Genomic DNA, 17,534 nt, shown 5'->3' on the forward strand with positions numbered 1-17,534 from the left:
CCCGCATAAGCAACTTCGTTGAACGATGTGATAGCAAGGACACTTATGAAAAAAAGGTTTATATATGACTCAGTGGGCCTTACCTGGTAAAATAAAAACAGCAACAATTTAAATGCCCCTTTAAAATTGGTCATCTGCAGTTTTTAATACGTACCAAATATCGGCACAAATCAAATCAATTCTTTCTAGATTTGAAGTTTTCGTGACTGCAAGGATCCGTACTCTTTGGTTCTTTCGGTAAAGTTACGTAGGTGAAAAATAATAAAATAAATTAGCTTTTTAGAAAGAACCAAAGAGTATAAATCAAATCAAGCCGCCCGAACACACCAATTTAAATTCCCGGATTGTCCGGCACAATGATTGACACGTGTCAATTACAGCGGGGCCTTAAAAACAAATACCTACCGATACGAGACATTTTGGCCAATGGTCATTCAAAGCAAACATTGAGGATTTATAATAAATTTGTTTAAAAAAAAAGTTTCCCCAATCAAGTTATTTTTTTAGTTATCTTAATTTTGGAGCTTTCGTGACTGCAAGACTTATTCTTTGGTTCTTTCGGTAAAGTCACGTATAAAGATAAAATAATAAATTAAATAATCGCTAATTTTATTAAATTAAATAATAGCTATTACTTTATTTATTATTTTATCTTTATACGTGACTTTACCGAAAGAACCAAAGAATATTTTTTTGTAGTTATCTATAAGTAGAGCAGTGTTTCTTAACCTGGGGTGCGAGACATGTCAGATTGTTTTGAAGGTCAATAATCGATAACACAAATTCAGCACGGGCACATAGGTAACACCTTAACTTTGTTTCATCAAACCCTGTGTATTTATTAACATTGTACATGTTTTAATGATTGCTAACCAAAGGGGCGCTCGGCTACAGTAAAGGCTGTGAACCACTGAGTTGGAGCAACAGACAACCCCATCATTAATCAAAACAAGTTTTCGGAAACTAATTTATATTAAAAGTTACGGAATGCTGCTGGCGCATTGCTTCACGACGGACAGAACGCCGCAAGGTCAATGTGGCCCTTGTCAAGGTCACGCCGGCCCTCGATCTGAGGTCACCCGGCAAGAGATATTTCGCGTTGACAATCACGGCGAATGGACACGGTGCTACTTGGCCATCTTATTGAGGAAAAGAACGGTCAACAAATGTCGACAATGGGCTCATAGCAACTCTATAATGCACTTCAAGAGGCCAGGATTATCTAAGCTGATGTCAACGCATGAATTAAAATGTCAGGCGTTGTCCCACTTCTGTAACTTTCAGAAGTGAAGTCGAAACCGCAAATTGAGTTTTCTTATTGGTGCTAAGATGTAGACTGTTTTTGTTCCTTTAACGTCACCGCTGCATTGATGTTTTAACAATATTAACATGCCATCTTAAAATGTAAATGTGTGGTTATGTTGCAGCTTGGTTTGTTTTTTTCCCCAATGTTACATCTTTATAAATAGTATCAATGACCCAGCCAGATTGCAGGCAAGTGTTACTTCGGGAAACGATGACTGGATACTTTCAATGGGATGTTGGTACAAAAAGGCACAAAGTGAGAACCCGTTTTCATTGCAAGATCTTCCAATACATCAATGAATGCAAGAGCCCACAGAACAGAGATGCATAAGAGCACAAATGATTCAAGGGGAGCACTCAAAATACCAATTTAATTGTGGGAATAAGAAAGGCCGTTTACCTCAGGAAATTACAACAAAAAAGTTATAAAGGATTGGTATCCATCCAGCTTGCTTTTTTTTCATAACGTACCCTTAAATATGCTCGTAAATCTTGCTAGAAATGCAACGGCACGTGCAGAACAGAAATCTGAACAAGGAACAATTGTCCTAAGAGTTGGATATTGTATGAATAAAGCAGTTTTTTTATTAGTTTTTTTTTGTTAGTAATACAATTTGCAAAGTATGTTTTCCAACAATATTACAGGTGGGCAGTGAAGTTTGCTTTGTGCATGGTAGCACAGCAGCTACCAGCACTGGACTGTGATGCAGGCATCTGGCACAAGATAACATGGAAGCATACAAATTAAACAAAATACACATAGCATCTCTTTCATATATGAAAGCAAATATGCAATTTATTAGGACAAGTTGTTAAATGAGGGGAAATTCATTATTGCAAGTATGACAAACATAATGTGTAAATTATAAGATCTGCTTCTTTACACTCGTAAAACAAACACATTTTTGAAATACATTAAAGATTGTTGAAATAAACTTAAATGCATGGAAGGGGCTTCTACAGTAAAGCTTGTTTTACATGAGACAACGTCCCAAGTGACAAAACAAGTTTCAGCTCCCCAGGTCTTCATAAATTGTGTGCCACATCTTGCCATCGAAACAAAGGTATGGTCTCGTTTCACCCATCACTTATTTTACACATCCAAAAAGGAAGCAATCAACTCAATTTTTTAATCATGCAGTTACCCTAAGAGCCATCAAACCAAGAAAAAAAACAGGTACGAGACAAAAATGAAACTAAATTTTAATTCTGATAATGTTGACATATACATTTTACAGTGAAGACCAAAATCCCAAATGCTCAGTCCAGGAAACAACCAACGTAATGCAAAATACACTGTGGTTATGCCGGGCAGGAGACCATACCATGAGGACAGAGCATATTAAAAGCAAGCATGCAACTCCTGCCTAAGCACTCTGCATCTCCTTGCCAATCTTGTAGCTCAGGATTTTGTTCCAGTCGATCTTGGTTCGGGTGACTGGCAATTGGCGGCGAAGAGCCTTAAAGGTTGTGTCCGACATCGTCTGATAGTTTTCCGAGATCGCCGTCTGCAAGATGAACGCGCGAATAATTTGTCACGCGAAATATTAGCACGTGAAATATGGACACTGCCGACGGAACGCTTTCGACTACAACTTATAAAAGCAATTCCTACGTGTTTTACGTCGTAACATACGAATGCACAATATCAGAGACACAATCCGAGGACAAACAGGAATTGTTTTTCAAATATTACAAACATTAAACGTAAAGAAACGTCGGAAACAAATTATACAATTCGTCAATTTATAAGAGCAATATTTACTCGAGTGCTTCTTTGAGATCAGAGGACAGAACTGTTGGCGACTGTGCAAAGTAAGCAAGTCGAGAAGCATTTAAAACACATTCCTGTGGGGGGGAGCTGGTAGGAACGTTGGGTTGCTCGGTCAATGGCGGCGTGGTGTATTCCGCAAATATGCCCGACTGAGGGCGGGCACAAGCCGGCGTGAGTAGGTTAAACGTTGAGTTATATAAGGGCACCACGGGGTGACCAGCCCCTCCCCTCCCCACCCAGCCCCACCCCTCCCATTTTTGGATGCACGACGGACGGACACAATAATCCCCTGTGGGCTGGTGGAACCAGGTGGTTCCTACCAGTATAATACAATGGTGACCAGGCTTGAGAGAGCTTGGCAGTCGATGGGCATGGCCTGGGGAAGTGGGGACTGTAGTAGCACTGGAGGTATCAGCATGGGCCACAGCTGTAAACACGTGTTCAGGAGAGTTGGTCATGCTGGGGGCAGCAGATCAAGCCAGGAGGGGGGTAACTTACGATGACTTGAAGGACATAGCAAATCGTACATTACAAAATATTAGTGGTTATGGTGATAATCATAACACAACATTTTCTTCGTTGCTTGCCTTTGGCAGGTTCAATTACATTCAATAAGGAGAACCGGTACAAAGCCGAGTTTTACCTGATACTCATTCTCAGCATCTTCGATAATTTTGATGAATGCCTTGGCAGCTTGAGATTCATTCTGCAACAAGAATATCAACAAGCCGGGAGAACCACGGTGAGCGATTCTCACTCCCAACTGGAGTGTCCCATTGCTTCCTGAGATCGCGTCTGCACTGCACGCTCGATCTTCACTGCAAACGTCGCTGGCAAGTGACCGTCTGCAGTCTACGGGATTTAGATTTGTATTTACTGCAGCAGGAATGACCCAATTATCCGTCGGGCTCTATTTCACGGGCGTTGTGCGACGTAAGACTACGCGTGCTCAGGCGAGCGAGGATGACCTCAAAACCACAATACTCTCAGCAGAGTTGACGCCATCAGACGTGCACACCATTGCAGGCCAGGTGCAGCAGGCCCACAACAACCGAGATGTCTTCTTGGTTCTTTCGGTAAAGTCACGTAGAAGGAAAATAACAAAATAATAAATATAACACGTAATAAAATAATTATCACGACGTTTCGGCCACAACACAAGCTGCTTGCGTTGTGGCCGAAACGTCGTGAGAATTATTTTATTATGTTTTATATTTATTATTTTATATTTTTCCTTCTACGTGACTTTACCGAAAGAACCAAGAAGATGAATCCCTGCAGTCATGAAAGCTTTAAATCGAAATTTAACCGAGACGTCGTTTTACCACAGTCTGCCAAACCTCCACTACTCGTCCTAATGCTGCGGGGTCGGTCTCTGAGCCAGCAGCAGCAGGCAGCACTCCCGTTTGTGAATGCCGTGGTGCGTAGACACCTCAGCCTCACTCGCATTCACCACCAGAGGACGCACGTGGTACACACAGCACGTGGTACACACACAGCCACGCACGGACCACAAGGCAGGGTTACCTCTCCTCCTCGTGGGTGCAACTGCGTGGCGATAATATTCTAGCGCATTGGTTCTCAACCTTTTTTGGCAACTGTAAACCCTTGTTGACTTTTATTTCAACCGAGTACCACCCCCCTTGTCTGAGCTAACATGGTTCGAGAAATGTATGAATAATGAACACCAATAGTTTAACCAATTACTTGTTGGTTTTTTTCGGTAAAGTCACGAAAAAACCAAAGAGTATGAATCCTCGCAGTCACGAAAGCTTAAAATCTAGAATTAAAGTTTAACCAATTGTCCAATTCAACGACGCTCTCTGCATGCGTGACGTCATTTGTTCACGCTCGCTGGTTACTCTTGGAAACCGCATAGTTTACGATCAATGAGTTTAGAAAGAAAGGTCTTTCATATCGTTCTAGGTTACCATATGGACTCAAATTTTATCGGAGTAATTTTATTTTGGCAGATTCATACGTGATTATTCACCAATGACTCACGTACGGTATAATTTCACACATTGATAAATCACTTCACGTACTCCCTGGGACATTGCCACGTACCCCCAGGGGTCCGTAGAACAGAAAATAATGACATCCTCACCAAGGAAATGTACAATTTCAAATAACTAGTAGCGTGTGTTGGTCCGTTAAATATTTAGAGGTTGAAAAGGGGCCGGGACACTTGAAAAGGCTCGGAACCGCTCTTCTAAACTCTTAATATTTACACAAATTGCAGTTTTGTAATTAAACTATTTCAGATAACCAGCCGACCATCATTACACAGCTTAAGCAACTGAATCCTATGATAATTTTCTGGTCTTAACTTGAAGTCTCTAAACGCTGAACTTTTACTCAACATTGCAAGTGTGCCGAAACAAAAATCACATGCAATGCAAGGCGAACGCGCTCGCCGTACGAGCGCAGGCGATATGGCATTTTTTAAATTTCACTTCTAATGGGAAGCCCAAGGGAAACACAATAGCAGCCGAAACGGATAAATCTCGAGTGGCGTGTGTTTGCGTTGCGCTACGTACATTACAGGACATGGACTCCTGCACATCCTTGTGGCTCACCAGCTGCACATTTCCATCCTCGTAGTAATGGACCTGCGACAAAGGGAGAGAAAGTGACACGGCAGCCGCCACGTGCACCACTGAGCGACGGTGATACTTGCCACGGAAATTGTGGGCAGGCTTGGGGTACGCGCCGCGAGGCCATGCCGAGTGGCCAACGGCTCACAGCAGAGGTCGCAAACGGGTTTTGATTCCTTACCCGTACCCGGCCGCACCAGGGTCGCAAATGGGTACCCGTACCCGTACCCTACCCGAAATGAGTGACAAACAGTTACTCACCAGTGACTCACGGCCTACCTGTACCCGTACCCGGCCGCACCAGGGTCGCAAACGGGTACCCGTACCCGGCCGGGTACGGGTAGCCGGGTATCGGGTAGGGTACGGGTATCGGGTACCCGGTTGTGACCTCTGGCTCACAGGTAGCATGTCACGTGGTTTAGCCTCGGGTTATCGGACCATGATGGACAGCAGATGGACCGCTGTATTCCCCAGCCTCTGCCTTGTTTTGGCTCAACGTTGCGACATCGTTCCTGTGCCTCACATTTGTTTGATCGTTGGCTGCTGCAAGCCACCCAGGAGCCACCGAGGAAAATCCCGACACTGCTGGTACAGCCATTGGCAAAGGCAGCAGAGGACCAGGCCCCCTTGCACTACAACAACAAAAATAGATGCTTGGGCATTTAATGGTGGAGCCGATGGGGCAACATGACACCATCAATGTATACTCTTCTGCCAGAGTAACGCATTGATGGGGAGGACCCTGTCCAGATGTTTCCAGTACCTTGTGAGTGTTTACGCAATCAAACGTGGATTACATCTTGTACATTTGCAGCAATATTTGTTATTCCACTGCTGGATCAGGGCAATGGAACACGGGTGGAACTGCCTGACTAGGTCAATCATGAGGCAGTGCAGGACCAAGGGGACTGGTAGGAGGCTCCGAAAGACTACTTTCATATTGGAGCCAGTTCATCGATTGCCTTGAGGGCTTGTGCTGGCTCACAGCACACTGGTAGCAGTGGTGTTCATTCACTTGCACAATGCTTCGAAAAACGATGTCGACAGCAGCAGATGAATTCCGACGGCGGTGAGAAGTAACGCAGTGGAATGAAGCTCTCACCTGGATCTTAAGGATGCCGACCACCTGTGCTGTGGGCTGGGACACTGTGAACTTCCATTCGGATCTCCAGCGCCCGTTCCTGGGAAAGGCACACACGGTTGTCAAGTGTCAAACGCCTTCGCTCACCCCGCTGAAGCAGAGAACCTTGCGTACACCAAGCCAACATTTTTCATTCTAGATTTGAAGTTTTCGTGAATGCAAGGATCCATACTCTTGGTTCTTTCGGTAAAGTCACGTAGGTAAAGAAAAGAAAAATAAAAGATTAAAAATAAATACATTAAATCACGACGTTTCGATTGCAACACAAGCAATCATCATCAGGTGTGACAACCACAGCAGTAAACTTTCTTGCTGTGGTTGTCGCAACATTTTTAAATCCACTAAATGTACTGCAAATTGTTACTTATTCCGAGGCTAGCAAATGGGCAGACAATTGTAATCGCCGCTCTGTGCAACTCACAATGACCTATTTCCTGAGCGCTGAATTTCACATCTGGCCAAAAGACCTCTGGGAATTACCATCCAAACACAACTCAAAATTAACAAACAGGTTCTTGTGGATATACAAAAGGTTAATTTAATTGTCAGCACCCACCAAAATTAAATAATTGTACTTTTATAACCAGCTAACAAATGACACTAAATTCTAACATTGTCCAGCCACTCTTCTACGGCAAACGTCTGTAAGCCATGGTGCATGTGGCATGACATCAACTGCTTAATGACAGCACAGAGAAGGAGGGGAGCAGAGATCACAAAGCAAACAAAACACAGCCGTCAGGCCCAGCATTTGCAGCTCGTCACTGTTCACAGGCTTGCGAGCCACGCAAGAGAAAAATTAACCCGTAAAAACAAAGTTTTTCACTAGAAATCCTTTATATGCGTGGCGGCTAGAGTCCTCTCGTCCTCTGGCTTGAGATGGCGGCCACCTATGGGTCAGATGATTGCCAGCCACCATTAAGCAATTGGTAATTAAATATAAAAAAAAAATTCCTAAAAAGTGTAAAATTTAGGAAAAAATTCACGAAAATAAATTGTCACGCACAACGAGTCTGTGTGCAAAATGTCAGCTCGGTTGGATCACGGGAAGTGGGTTAAAAAACGACCGAAAGATTTGCACGGTCGTAAGCGCGCAAGCAAGCAAGCAAGTGAACTTAATATAAAGGATTTAAAAATACCAAACTTTGCGAAGCTCTCAAGCGAGATGGCAGGACAGGAAGTGGTTGAAACCCATCTGTTCGGAGCAATGTTACACCCTCGTATGGGCGGCGTGTTTTCTTCGTGTGCTCCCGTTTCCTTCCCAACTGCCAAACACTCATTAATGCATTTGGCCAAACATTGAAATGCAGGAACCTCCTGAAATAGAATCCTGAGACTCAAGTGAGGCTTTCCTCGATAAACAAAGGGCACTATTATGCACTGGCACAAGTGTGTAGGGGTTTCAAGTTCAAACCTAACTTCCTCCCCCCCCACTCATGAAGATCGGTCAGGCCGAGTCTAGCACGTGACGACGTGGAACCTTGCGGAACCCCTAAGACAAAACAAACGGGAGCTTACGGACAGGACATATCCTTGAGCACAAAAGACTTCGCAAGCACGATAACCAACACGAGGCTGGCTCATAGCCCATCAGAATATCCTCTTGCTCGGCTTATTTTCAGCATCTATGCTCACTGCAGCGTTGCATACAAGTTCATTTTGTTAAATAAAACCAGTGTAGTCTCAGTTGCAAGAGTGAGATGCCGGGAAAGGGCGCTGATTGCTACGTATAATCCCAATTGATTAATTTGTGGGTAAAATGTAGGATTTGTACCGTGACACCGGCACACAACGACACACTCGAGTGCGCAAACGACTTCAGGGGATCTAAAACAACCGCCGCGATCCAGACGTAGCGTCGTAGCGCCATCACGGTTATAACCGCAGCGGCTGCTGGATACGAAACTGTGAACCCCTGCAATGAGCGGTGAACGCAGCGCCACCGCCGCGTCACCACTCGGCAACGCTGCGTGGGACCACTGTCACTACGGATACCAAGCGTCGAGTAAGGAGAGCAATTAAGAGGTGCCCACCTGGCCATGTCCAGGGTGATTGCTCACGAGACACGTAAACACAAGGATACACCGCCGTGCGCCGTGAATTTACCAGAAGTTCTTGGGCTGGAACTGATGGCTTTCGATGCAGGCTATGATTGTGGGCTGTCCATCGATATTCTTCCCGTACACCTGTCAGGCAAACGCAATGTTACATGCACAGTACATATTTCACATTTTTTAGGATAATGATTTACTGTAATGCAAAAATCATAAACATGAAAGCATTTCATTCATATTGTGTCATGGCCTGGAAATGCTCCCTTGGTGCGCAGGTCAACTTTACATGCCAGTTTATTGTCTTTTTTTCCTCCAATTTTATCCCATTAGTCCTTTTCGGTGTCATGTCATGAGACTTTACTTATTTTACTTAATCATCCAGGAAAGTCACACCGAGTCGCAGATCACTCTTTTTCAGGCGGGTTCTGGATGGGGAGGGGGTTTATTTTAACATGTTTTTAGCCAATTAATCAGCGCTTGTACAAGTTGGAGGAAACCGGAGCACCCGGAGAGAAACTATCGCGTGCGAAGAATGAACAATCATCCAATCACAACTGGCACAAAGCAGTGTGACCTTTTCGTGTGAAGAGGAACAGTCCACGGACACAGATATTAAAGAGCTACCTCTAACGTCCCTTCACGTGATCTCTGTTCGACACACTAGGGGGCAGCGCCTTTCCAAATGCCCTGCCACTGGGAGGCAATATTCATGGGACGTTGATCAAACGGATTTCTCAGGAGCTGGAATCCGGACTGATGATAAAGTGCAGAGCCATATTTCATACCATGTTGTTTTTTGTGCAGTCACTGGATTGGTGACCAGGCCGAGACCATCATCTCAAAACACTTGAGAATCCAGTTTGATCACGGGCAAGTGCCAAGATTCAAACAAAGGAACTTGGCCATGTCGGCTCAGTACTCTCTTGGCGTCTGAACCACATGGGCTGGTGCCACGTGCCAATAGAATAAGCTGGCCTTAAAAGTTTGTCCAGATACTCATACAGTTTGTTAGACAGGTTTGTATTTGCTTTGCTCTTAGTGAGGTTCACAAAGTTACACTGATATCGAATAACTCTAAGTGGTCTTCTTGGTTCTTTCGGTAAAGTCACGTAGAATGGAAATAATAAAATAAAATAAATAAAACATTTAAAAAATGTATTATTTTACTATTTCCATTCTACGTGACTTACCGAAAGAACCAAGAAGATGAATCCCTGCAGTCACGAAAGCTTTAAATCGAAACTCTAAGTGTCTTTGGCTCTTTTGAGTGTTCAATGAATGGTAAAAATTATCAATATAAATTAAATGGCTTAAAATCCTTGGAATTTCTAAATGAAGCTGATTATTTTTAAACGTACTCGGATTTGACTCTTCAAGTCTTATTAGGCGTTTCACTGAACCCTCCTTCCAATCAAAGCAACAGCCTCCAGCATGCATCAAAACACCTCTGTTTGCTACATGTTGACAAGACACCATCCTGTCACTGCAATGTGGTGGCCACTTTGCAATGCACCCGAGGTGTCCCCCAACTTGACACGACGGGTCAGCCCGAACGACATTCCTGCACTTTCGTGCATTTGTTATAGGTCACAGAAGCACTCTAATTCAGCTGCTTCCCGGCTTAATCGACAATGTCTGTTTTGCCATGCTTTAATCACCGACCCACTTCTTAACATTTCTTCATGCACGGTGTTCATGCGGAAATCTGGCAAACTACTTGGCAAACTTGGCGCCCTCCTGCATTAGAAATCTAATCACATCATTCTGCTGGAATGAAACATCCACTCCGGCCATCTTGTTGGTTACGACTTACTGCAGCGTCTCTTGACAAGATGTTAATGAAATAAACATGTCGGGGGAATGCTAAATTCAAAGAGCTCAAGTACACGCAATGCATGCAAACTGGTAGCATGCCATCATGCGCTGAAAAATAACCTGCAGATTTCCCAAATGGGTGACTACAAACATCGGACCCCTGCTGTAAGTCTCCCGACGTGGGGCAGGCTTTGCCGGGTAAACAAGCAAAATAATAATAAGGATGACAACAGAGCCGGTTTGTATTTTCCAGGCCCGTACCCCCCCCCACACCCCCCGTGCCGTTGCTGCGAATGTCGAGCGCCGTACCGTGCTCACGCCGTTTGGGTAGTGCTCCTTGACGTAGGCCTGCAGTGCGTTGTCCACGTTGGACCTCCAGGACTCCATCACCATGGCGCCGTCCCACGACGAGATGTCCGACGCTTCCTTTCGTAGATGGTCATACTTGAAGGACTGCTTGGTGCGTGGGTCCAAATAATGGCCACCGCCAATGTCACCGTGCTCTGTGATCAGTACCTGGCAAAGATCGCAAGAAAAAACACGGAAATCTACTCAAAGCACAGGCCGCGGTTAGGCGAAGCGTAAACAATGCGACTCTTGTGCCAAGACCATTACTGAGTCCAGCGTTAAGAACTGGCAATCCATAGCATCGCTCTATACCCTTGCGACCAAATGTACGACGAAATAATTTGTCTAATTGCCAAGAAAGTTGAACAGCCAGCACAACTCTAAACATGAACAGAAACACAGCCCTATTCTTAGGTTTTTTCGGTAAAGTCACGTAGGTAAAAACATTAAAAAGTAAAATAAATAAAAATCATTATTTTTATTTATTTTATTTTACTTTTTAATGTTTTTACCTACGTGACTTTACCGAAAAAAACCTAAGAATATGAATCATTGCAGTCACGAAAGCTTCAAATCTAAAACACAGCCCTACTCAGGAGTAGAGCAACGTGGAAGGTATTGGGCATAAAAAATCAGATAAAATACATTCTACTGCAATAAGCCTCATGCTGCTTTTTTCAAACCTCTGAGAACATGTCCCTCAGCACCACTGAACCTGTCATTCTACCAAAATGGGTTCATAAGGCAGAGATTTAAGACAAACATTTAACCCAGGCTCGCCTGCCAAACTCCGAATCCAGGCATTAATGAATGACGATCACAATCCACTCCCCAAGTCAGCCGCAGTGCAAATTGGTGTCGGTGGCAAGCCTGTTCCTCTAGCCATCAACACGGCCATGGGTCCTCCTGATGCGTGGCATTAAAAATCCATTAGAAGCCCACAGCGACAATTATGAGATAAAAGCTCCCGATTTCAAGAGGCTCTTCCTATTTCATGCACTCCAAACGGCGTAAATATGCCGAGTCTTGCCAAGCATTCATGACCTACCCATCGAAATCACGGAGCACCCAAACTCTCATTAACACATCGCTGAAATAAAACACTTAATGTGCAGTGACACGGTCTAGCGGTAGTGCGTTCGCCGCTTCTTGCAGTAGTTCACGACTCCAAACGAACGCCGCCCAGATTATTGCTGCTGGTGTTATGATCGCAAAATGTATGCATGTACGTTGAACTTCTTTCAACAGTGCTAATCGGAAGTACGGGGGAAGGAAAAACTACACAAAAAGCAGTTTTAAAGAAATGAGTTTTCAATGTAGATGGATTTAAAAGTGCGTGGCTCCAGTGGCTTCCTAATATCAGAAGGAAGAGAGTCCCAAATGGCCGCAGAAACGCAGTCGACCGTCTTTTGTTCAATGGCTCGCCAAAAGCCACCGCGAGGATGACCGGAGTTTTACATGATGGTTTAACAGTGGATGCTAAAAATGCCCTGACGTCAATTCGCAAGAGTCGTAAATCTTCCTTCAAAAGTACTCTGAGGCAAAAGATTAATGCCGGATACGGTCACATTTACAAATGTGATTTGGAAATTTGATTCTTAACAATGTATCGATTGTTAATTTTTCATGTAAAATTTTACCGAGGGACTGGATGTTGTCTTGGTGTGGTCCTTGGGCTGTTTTTGCTGTTTTTTTACTGCCTTTCCCAAGCTTTGGAATTGATGTACTAATACAATTGGAACTCATATACTTCATTTACTAAACGATGCACTTTTTTGTTATTTTACCAGGCCCACTGAACTGAAAAGCTCTGGCCACAAATGATAGCTCAACGAAGTGACTTATCAGGTGGAAATTTAAAGCAGTCAAATATTCTAAACGCGTGTTTCTAAATGTAGAGGGAAAAACCCGAGGACCCAGAGAAAAATCCACGCGACAACGGGGAGAGAGAGAGAGACACGCAAACTCCAAATATACAGCAGGCGTCAGGGTCGGGATCAAACCCACGACCTCCTGCGTACCAGGTGAGGGAGTTAACATCTCTCCACCGTGGTTCTTTGTGCTCAGGCAGCCGAACAATCACAGATCAGGGTTCTTCTCTTCCGCAGGATGCAGGACGAACACAGCCTCAACATAAATCACCACAATCACTACAAAATTACCTGGTCTTCAATTCCCTGAACCTTTACAGGCGTGAACTGATCCATGTTGTAGTCGGCAAAGGCACTGCGAACAGATTAAACAAAATTAGTTGAAGCTGCTGCTGCTGCGTTGGCAGCGGTGCCACAAGCACAAATTACAACAAAATCACATTCATCAATAACACTGGCTTAAAAGGAAAAAAAATTTGAACATATTAGCTTTCGGACAATGGCGCTTCTTTGATGTGCTATGAAGAAGGGCCGTTGCTTAAAACGTCGGCCGCTACACATTTTTCACTTTAAGGCCGTGTGATTAATAAATGTGTTGTTTTTTATCCGCCAATTACAATGGATTTAAACACAGGAGTTCGTCTTCAAAATATTGTTAAAATTATTTAATGGAATACACATTAAGCTACACATCGAGGGACCGCATTGCATTGGCACTGTGCAGTAAAGGGAAACGAAAATCTGGAACAATTATTTGAGTTGTTCGTGAAGCTCAGTGGATTATATCATTAGAGTGGATATTTTACTCTTTGGTTCTTTCGGTAAAGACACGTAGATGAAAAATAAAAATGAATAATAAAAATTAAAATGAAAATAACTTGGGTAAGAGGGGGGGAGGAGCCAGGGAGGAGGGATGCAGGGGGGGCGTGTGGAGTCGGGAGGGGGGTTAAGCCGAGTTAAGCTGATTAATAACATCCTTTTTTACTATTATTTTATTATTTTATTTTTCACATACGCGACTTTACCGAAATAACCAAAGAGAATGGATCCTTGCAGTCACGAAAGCTGAAAATCTAGAGTGGATATTCTCACGCATTATTCATTACTACAAACTGGCAGTTAATTAGCTGCATTCACAACATTGGAACACGCATCTCTATTTGGACAGCCTACGTCAGACTAAGTAGCTAATTGGCCAAGGTCCACAATGTCAAGTAAGGCACACCGAGGATCGAGAAAGCATCTCGTCATTTGTTGTCCTCTCTACAGATCCTGGTTTTAATTTTTTTTTACACAAAAGCACACATCTGCCTTACCCCCTTACAATATAAAGGACTAAAAATGCAATTGCCACTAATTAATCGCGGCAATTTCGCACGAGTGCATTGACACGGGGCTGTGAATTGTGATTCAATAATCGCAGATGTACAACTTGACCGGCCATCATCAGCGACGGGAATCAAAGGCGCTTACTGTGACACTCCTTCCCTGAGGAGGTTGTCATTGTTGAGCAGCAATCGCACATCTGAAAGAGAAATGAAATCATGCGTTGAGGAAATCCATACAAAAGGCTTCTCTCGGTGAAATAAATACATCACAGCAATTACTATGACATGCCAATCAATTGCAGAACTCCAGTGTCGACTACAATTGCACACAAACCTTACACAGTTGCGTATCGACAAGAAAACCCCCACAAACCCTTGGCACTAACACAAAATAATAACTCGTCAATATAAAAGCACAAAAACCTCGTTACATCTCAAGCGAACGAAACCCTGCCAACAATAAATAATTAGCAAAACTTAGTTTCCATCCAACGCAAAACACACCACGAGTGGAAAGTGTTAACCATATGAACACGAGAGCACGCAAAAACCTTGCTCACAGTAAATTTCGATTTAAAGCTTTCGTGACTGCAGGGATTCATCTTCTTGGTTCTTTCGGTAAAGTCACGTAGAAGGGAAGTAATAAATGTTTTATTTTTATTATTTTATTACTTCCCTTCTACGTGACTTTACCGAAAGAACCAAGAAGACACTCACAGTAAATTACAATGGCCAAGGTGAGACGTGTGCTTTCCATTCAGATGCAGGGGGGAAGGCTGTCCCCCTCACATAACAGGTGCCCTGCAAGGGGACTTAAAAGTGGCCGCCTAAGGTTACTATTATTATTACAAATAGAAAGATTCCCCATTTAGCCTTGACAGACTATTGGCTATAATTGCTGTTAGCGAGCACCTAAGAAGGCCAGCACAGCACACGAGGGGGTGGGTGGCCCGACCACCTTTGTCTCCCCAGCGGCAATGGTTACATATCGCACCAGGTACTTATTTGAGGCCGAGTCGACCTAGGGGATGCCCAGAATCAGTTCAGATAATCGTCAGCAGTGTTGGCCGTGAGCGGGAATCGAATTCGGGTCGCCTGGTTAGTAGCACAGTACGCTAACCTACTAACATGGCGATGCCGTGAACCAATTGTTTTAACGTTTGTTCACTCAGCAAAACCTACCCGAGTCTCACGACTCGTTTTCAGGAGGGTCTTACCAAATGTTCACAGTAATAGGTGGCGATTACTGTGCACATTCCAACGGAGGCATTTGCGGGTAATTTTTCTACAATTGGGATGTTTTGCCGCACTAGATGCTGGGCCACGTCACATGTCCACTAACAATGGGAAAACTTAACACTCGGACAAGACGCACCGACTTTACCAATTTGTGTCAAATATCAGTCTCTTTAGTGGGTTGAAAGGCACCGCGTTTTTGGGCGTGCGTTTCTGAAAGGCGTGCAAGGATTGTGCGAGAACGCAGGGTTGACTACGGACACAGCCCTGACTGGTAAACTCCGCTCTAAAGATAGGCGCATCCTCGTAAATGCTCTTCCCAATGATAGTCATGTTCCAATGTTAGCTGAACCAGGAAACACAAGGAGTGCCACTATAAGAAGCATCTTCTGAGGATTACCTTGTCCTAAGCCAAAGACTTGCTGCAGAGACATTGAGTACGCCTGACAGTATTGCCCTACACTTAAGGACAGCTGCATCTGAACTAAGTGTTTTCTTGGAATTTCTCTCACTTGACACAGCTATCGTGCTGTGACGGTTCCACCTGAAAACGGAAGCTTGCGTTGCCTCCGAAACGTCGTGATTTTTATTTTATTTTACTTTTATTAATTTTATGTTTTTACCTACGTGACTTTACCGAAAAAACCTAAGAATATAAGTGAAGGACATAGCCCTACAGCACTGGCCTATGCACTTACACCGAGACCCTCTCACCAGCACTGAAAAATTAGGACTTAGAAATACGCCATTCACGGAGGCTTCCTGCATCATGAAGTTGTGCAACACGCATACTTTGCAAGGTGTCGACATATCAGACAGCCGGATGCTAACCAAGCCACTTGAAAGTAAGCCGTTGCCATTCGTGAACAGCTGTTTGAGATGAATGCTATGCGTGTTGTGGAAAGACAGAAGCAATGCACAAGTCCTGAAGAGAACATGGCAGGCGAGCGTTTAGATATGATCAGGCAAAAACCGGTTGCGTCTGGTGTGATGTGTGTGCAGGAGGGGCGAGGGCCGATTGCCGAGACAGGCATTGAAGTGGTCTCCACGAATCCGGCGACCAATGGGAAAACTTCTTGGTTCTTTCGGTAAAGTCACGTAGAAGGGAAATAATAAAATAATAAAAATAAACCATTATAAAATACAATTCTCACGACGTTTCAGCCACAACGCAAGCATCCGTCCTCAGGTGAAGAACAGGGCTGTCGGAAAGACAGCGTCTGTCTGTCTTTCCGACAGGTGAAGAACAGGTCTTTCCGACAGACCTGTTCTTCACCTGAGGACGGCTGCTTGCGTTGTGGCCGAAACGTCGTGAGAATTGTATTTTATTTTTATTATTTTATTATTTCCCTTCTACGTGACTTTACCGAAAGAACCAAGTAGATGAATCCCTGCAGTTATGAAAGCTTTAAATCGAAATGGGGAAACTCTCAGGGCAGATCTTGGAGGGCACGTGTCTACCGTGCAGCAGCTGCAGGGATCTGGTAGAAGTTAGGAAGCGATGGCGATGTGCGGCTTTGGCCATGATGACATCAACAATCTTGACCATGCCATTAAGTTTTGCTTCAGCCAAAAGGCTGTGGAGGCGTCAACATACAGGGCTGCCGGAGTGATCGTCAGCCGTGGACAATGCCAATCAATCCCTGTGCGGCACAAGCTGCAAAACGTTACCGGTCGGGGAGGCAATTCCCACAGAAAGGAGGAAAACACAAGATGGAGGAGGAAGACCTCTGCATTGCTTGAGCAACACTTGGAAGCACACAGCATCGAGGCTGCGTGCAGCCATGGTAGAGTCCCTTCGTTTCCCACTGCTGCCCATTTGGACATCACTGTGCACTGCCCGACCACCCCACTCGCCCCAATTGTCTCAAATTAGATTTCCCCATTTAAGTACAAAATGTGTAAATGTCTTTAACCGTGGTGCAATGTAGCAAAGTCAACGGCTTTAAGGCGCAAAAACGAATCGCACGCGACATTGGAATAGAAAATAAGGGTGAAAAATGTTTCAGTCGTTGATGTGTTGCTACAGGCCTACTGCCCAGAAAGGTTTGTGCCGAGTGAAGCG

The 17,534-nt window shown here is 44.2% G+C and overlaps 1 protein-coding gene across 1 annotated transcript; it reads right to left on the bottom strand.

Annotated features, from left to right (window-relative positions):
• Positions 1-1,865: 1,865 nt before the first annotated feature.
• LOC133355914 (F-actin-capping protein subunit alpha-1-like) lies at positions 1,866-14,515 on the bottom strand. The gene is made up of 8 exons (XM_061573334.1): positions 14,379-14,515; positions 13,197-13,260; positions 10,996-11,202; positions 8,924-9,003; positions 6,779-6,857; positions 5,620-5,691; positions 3,723-3,785; positions 1,866-2,813 (listed from the first exon to the last, which is right to left on the bottom strand). The coding sequence occupies exons 1-8, from the start codon at positions 14,498-14,500 to the stop codon at positions 2,673-2,675; spliced, it is 828 nt and encodes a 275-aa protein (XP_061429318.1). The 5' UTR covers positions 14,501-14,515; the 3' UTR covers positions 1,866-2,672.
• Between the last annotated feature and the right edge of the window lie 3,019 nt (positions 14,516-17,534).

The sequence above is a fragment of the Lethenteron reissneri genome, chromosome 52 (genome assembly GCF_015708825.2).
Source record: "Lethenteron reissneri isolate LAM-NWPU_2019-01 chromosome 52, ASM1570882v1, whole genome shotgun sequence".
In the NCBI taxonomy this organism is placed as follows: Eukaryota; Metazoa; Chordata; class Hyperoartia; order Petromyzontiformes; family Petromyzontidae; genus Lethenteron; species Lethenteron reissneri.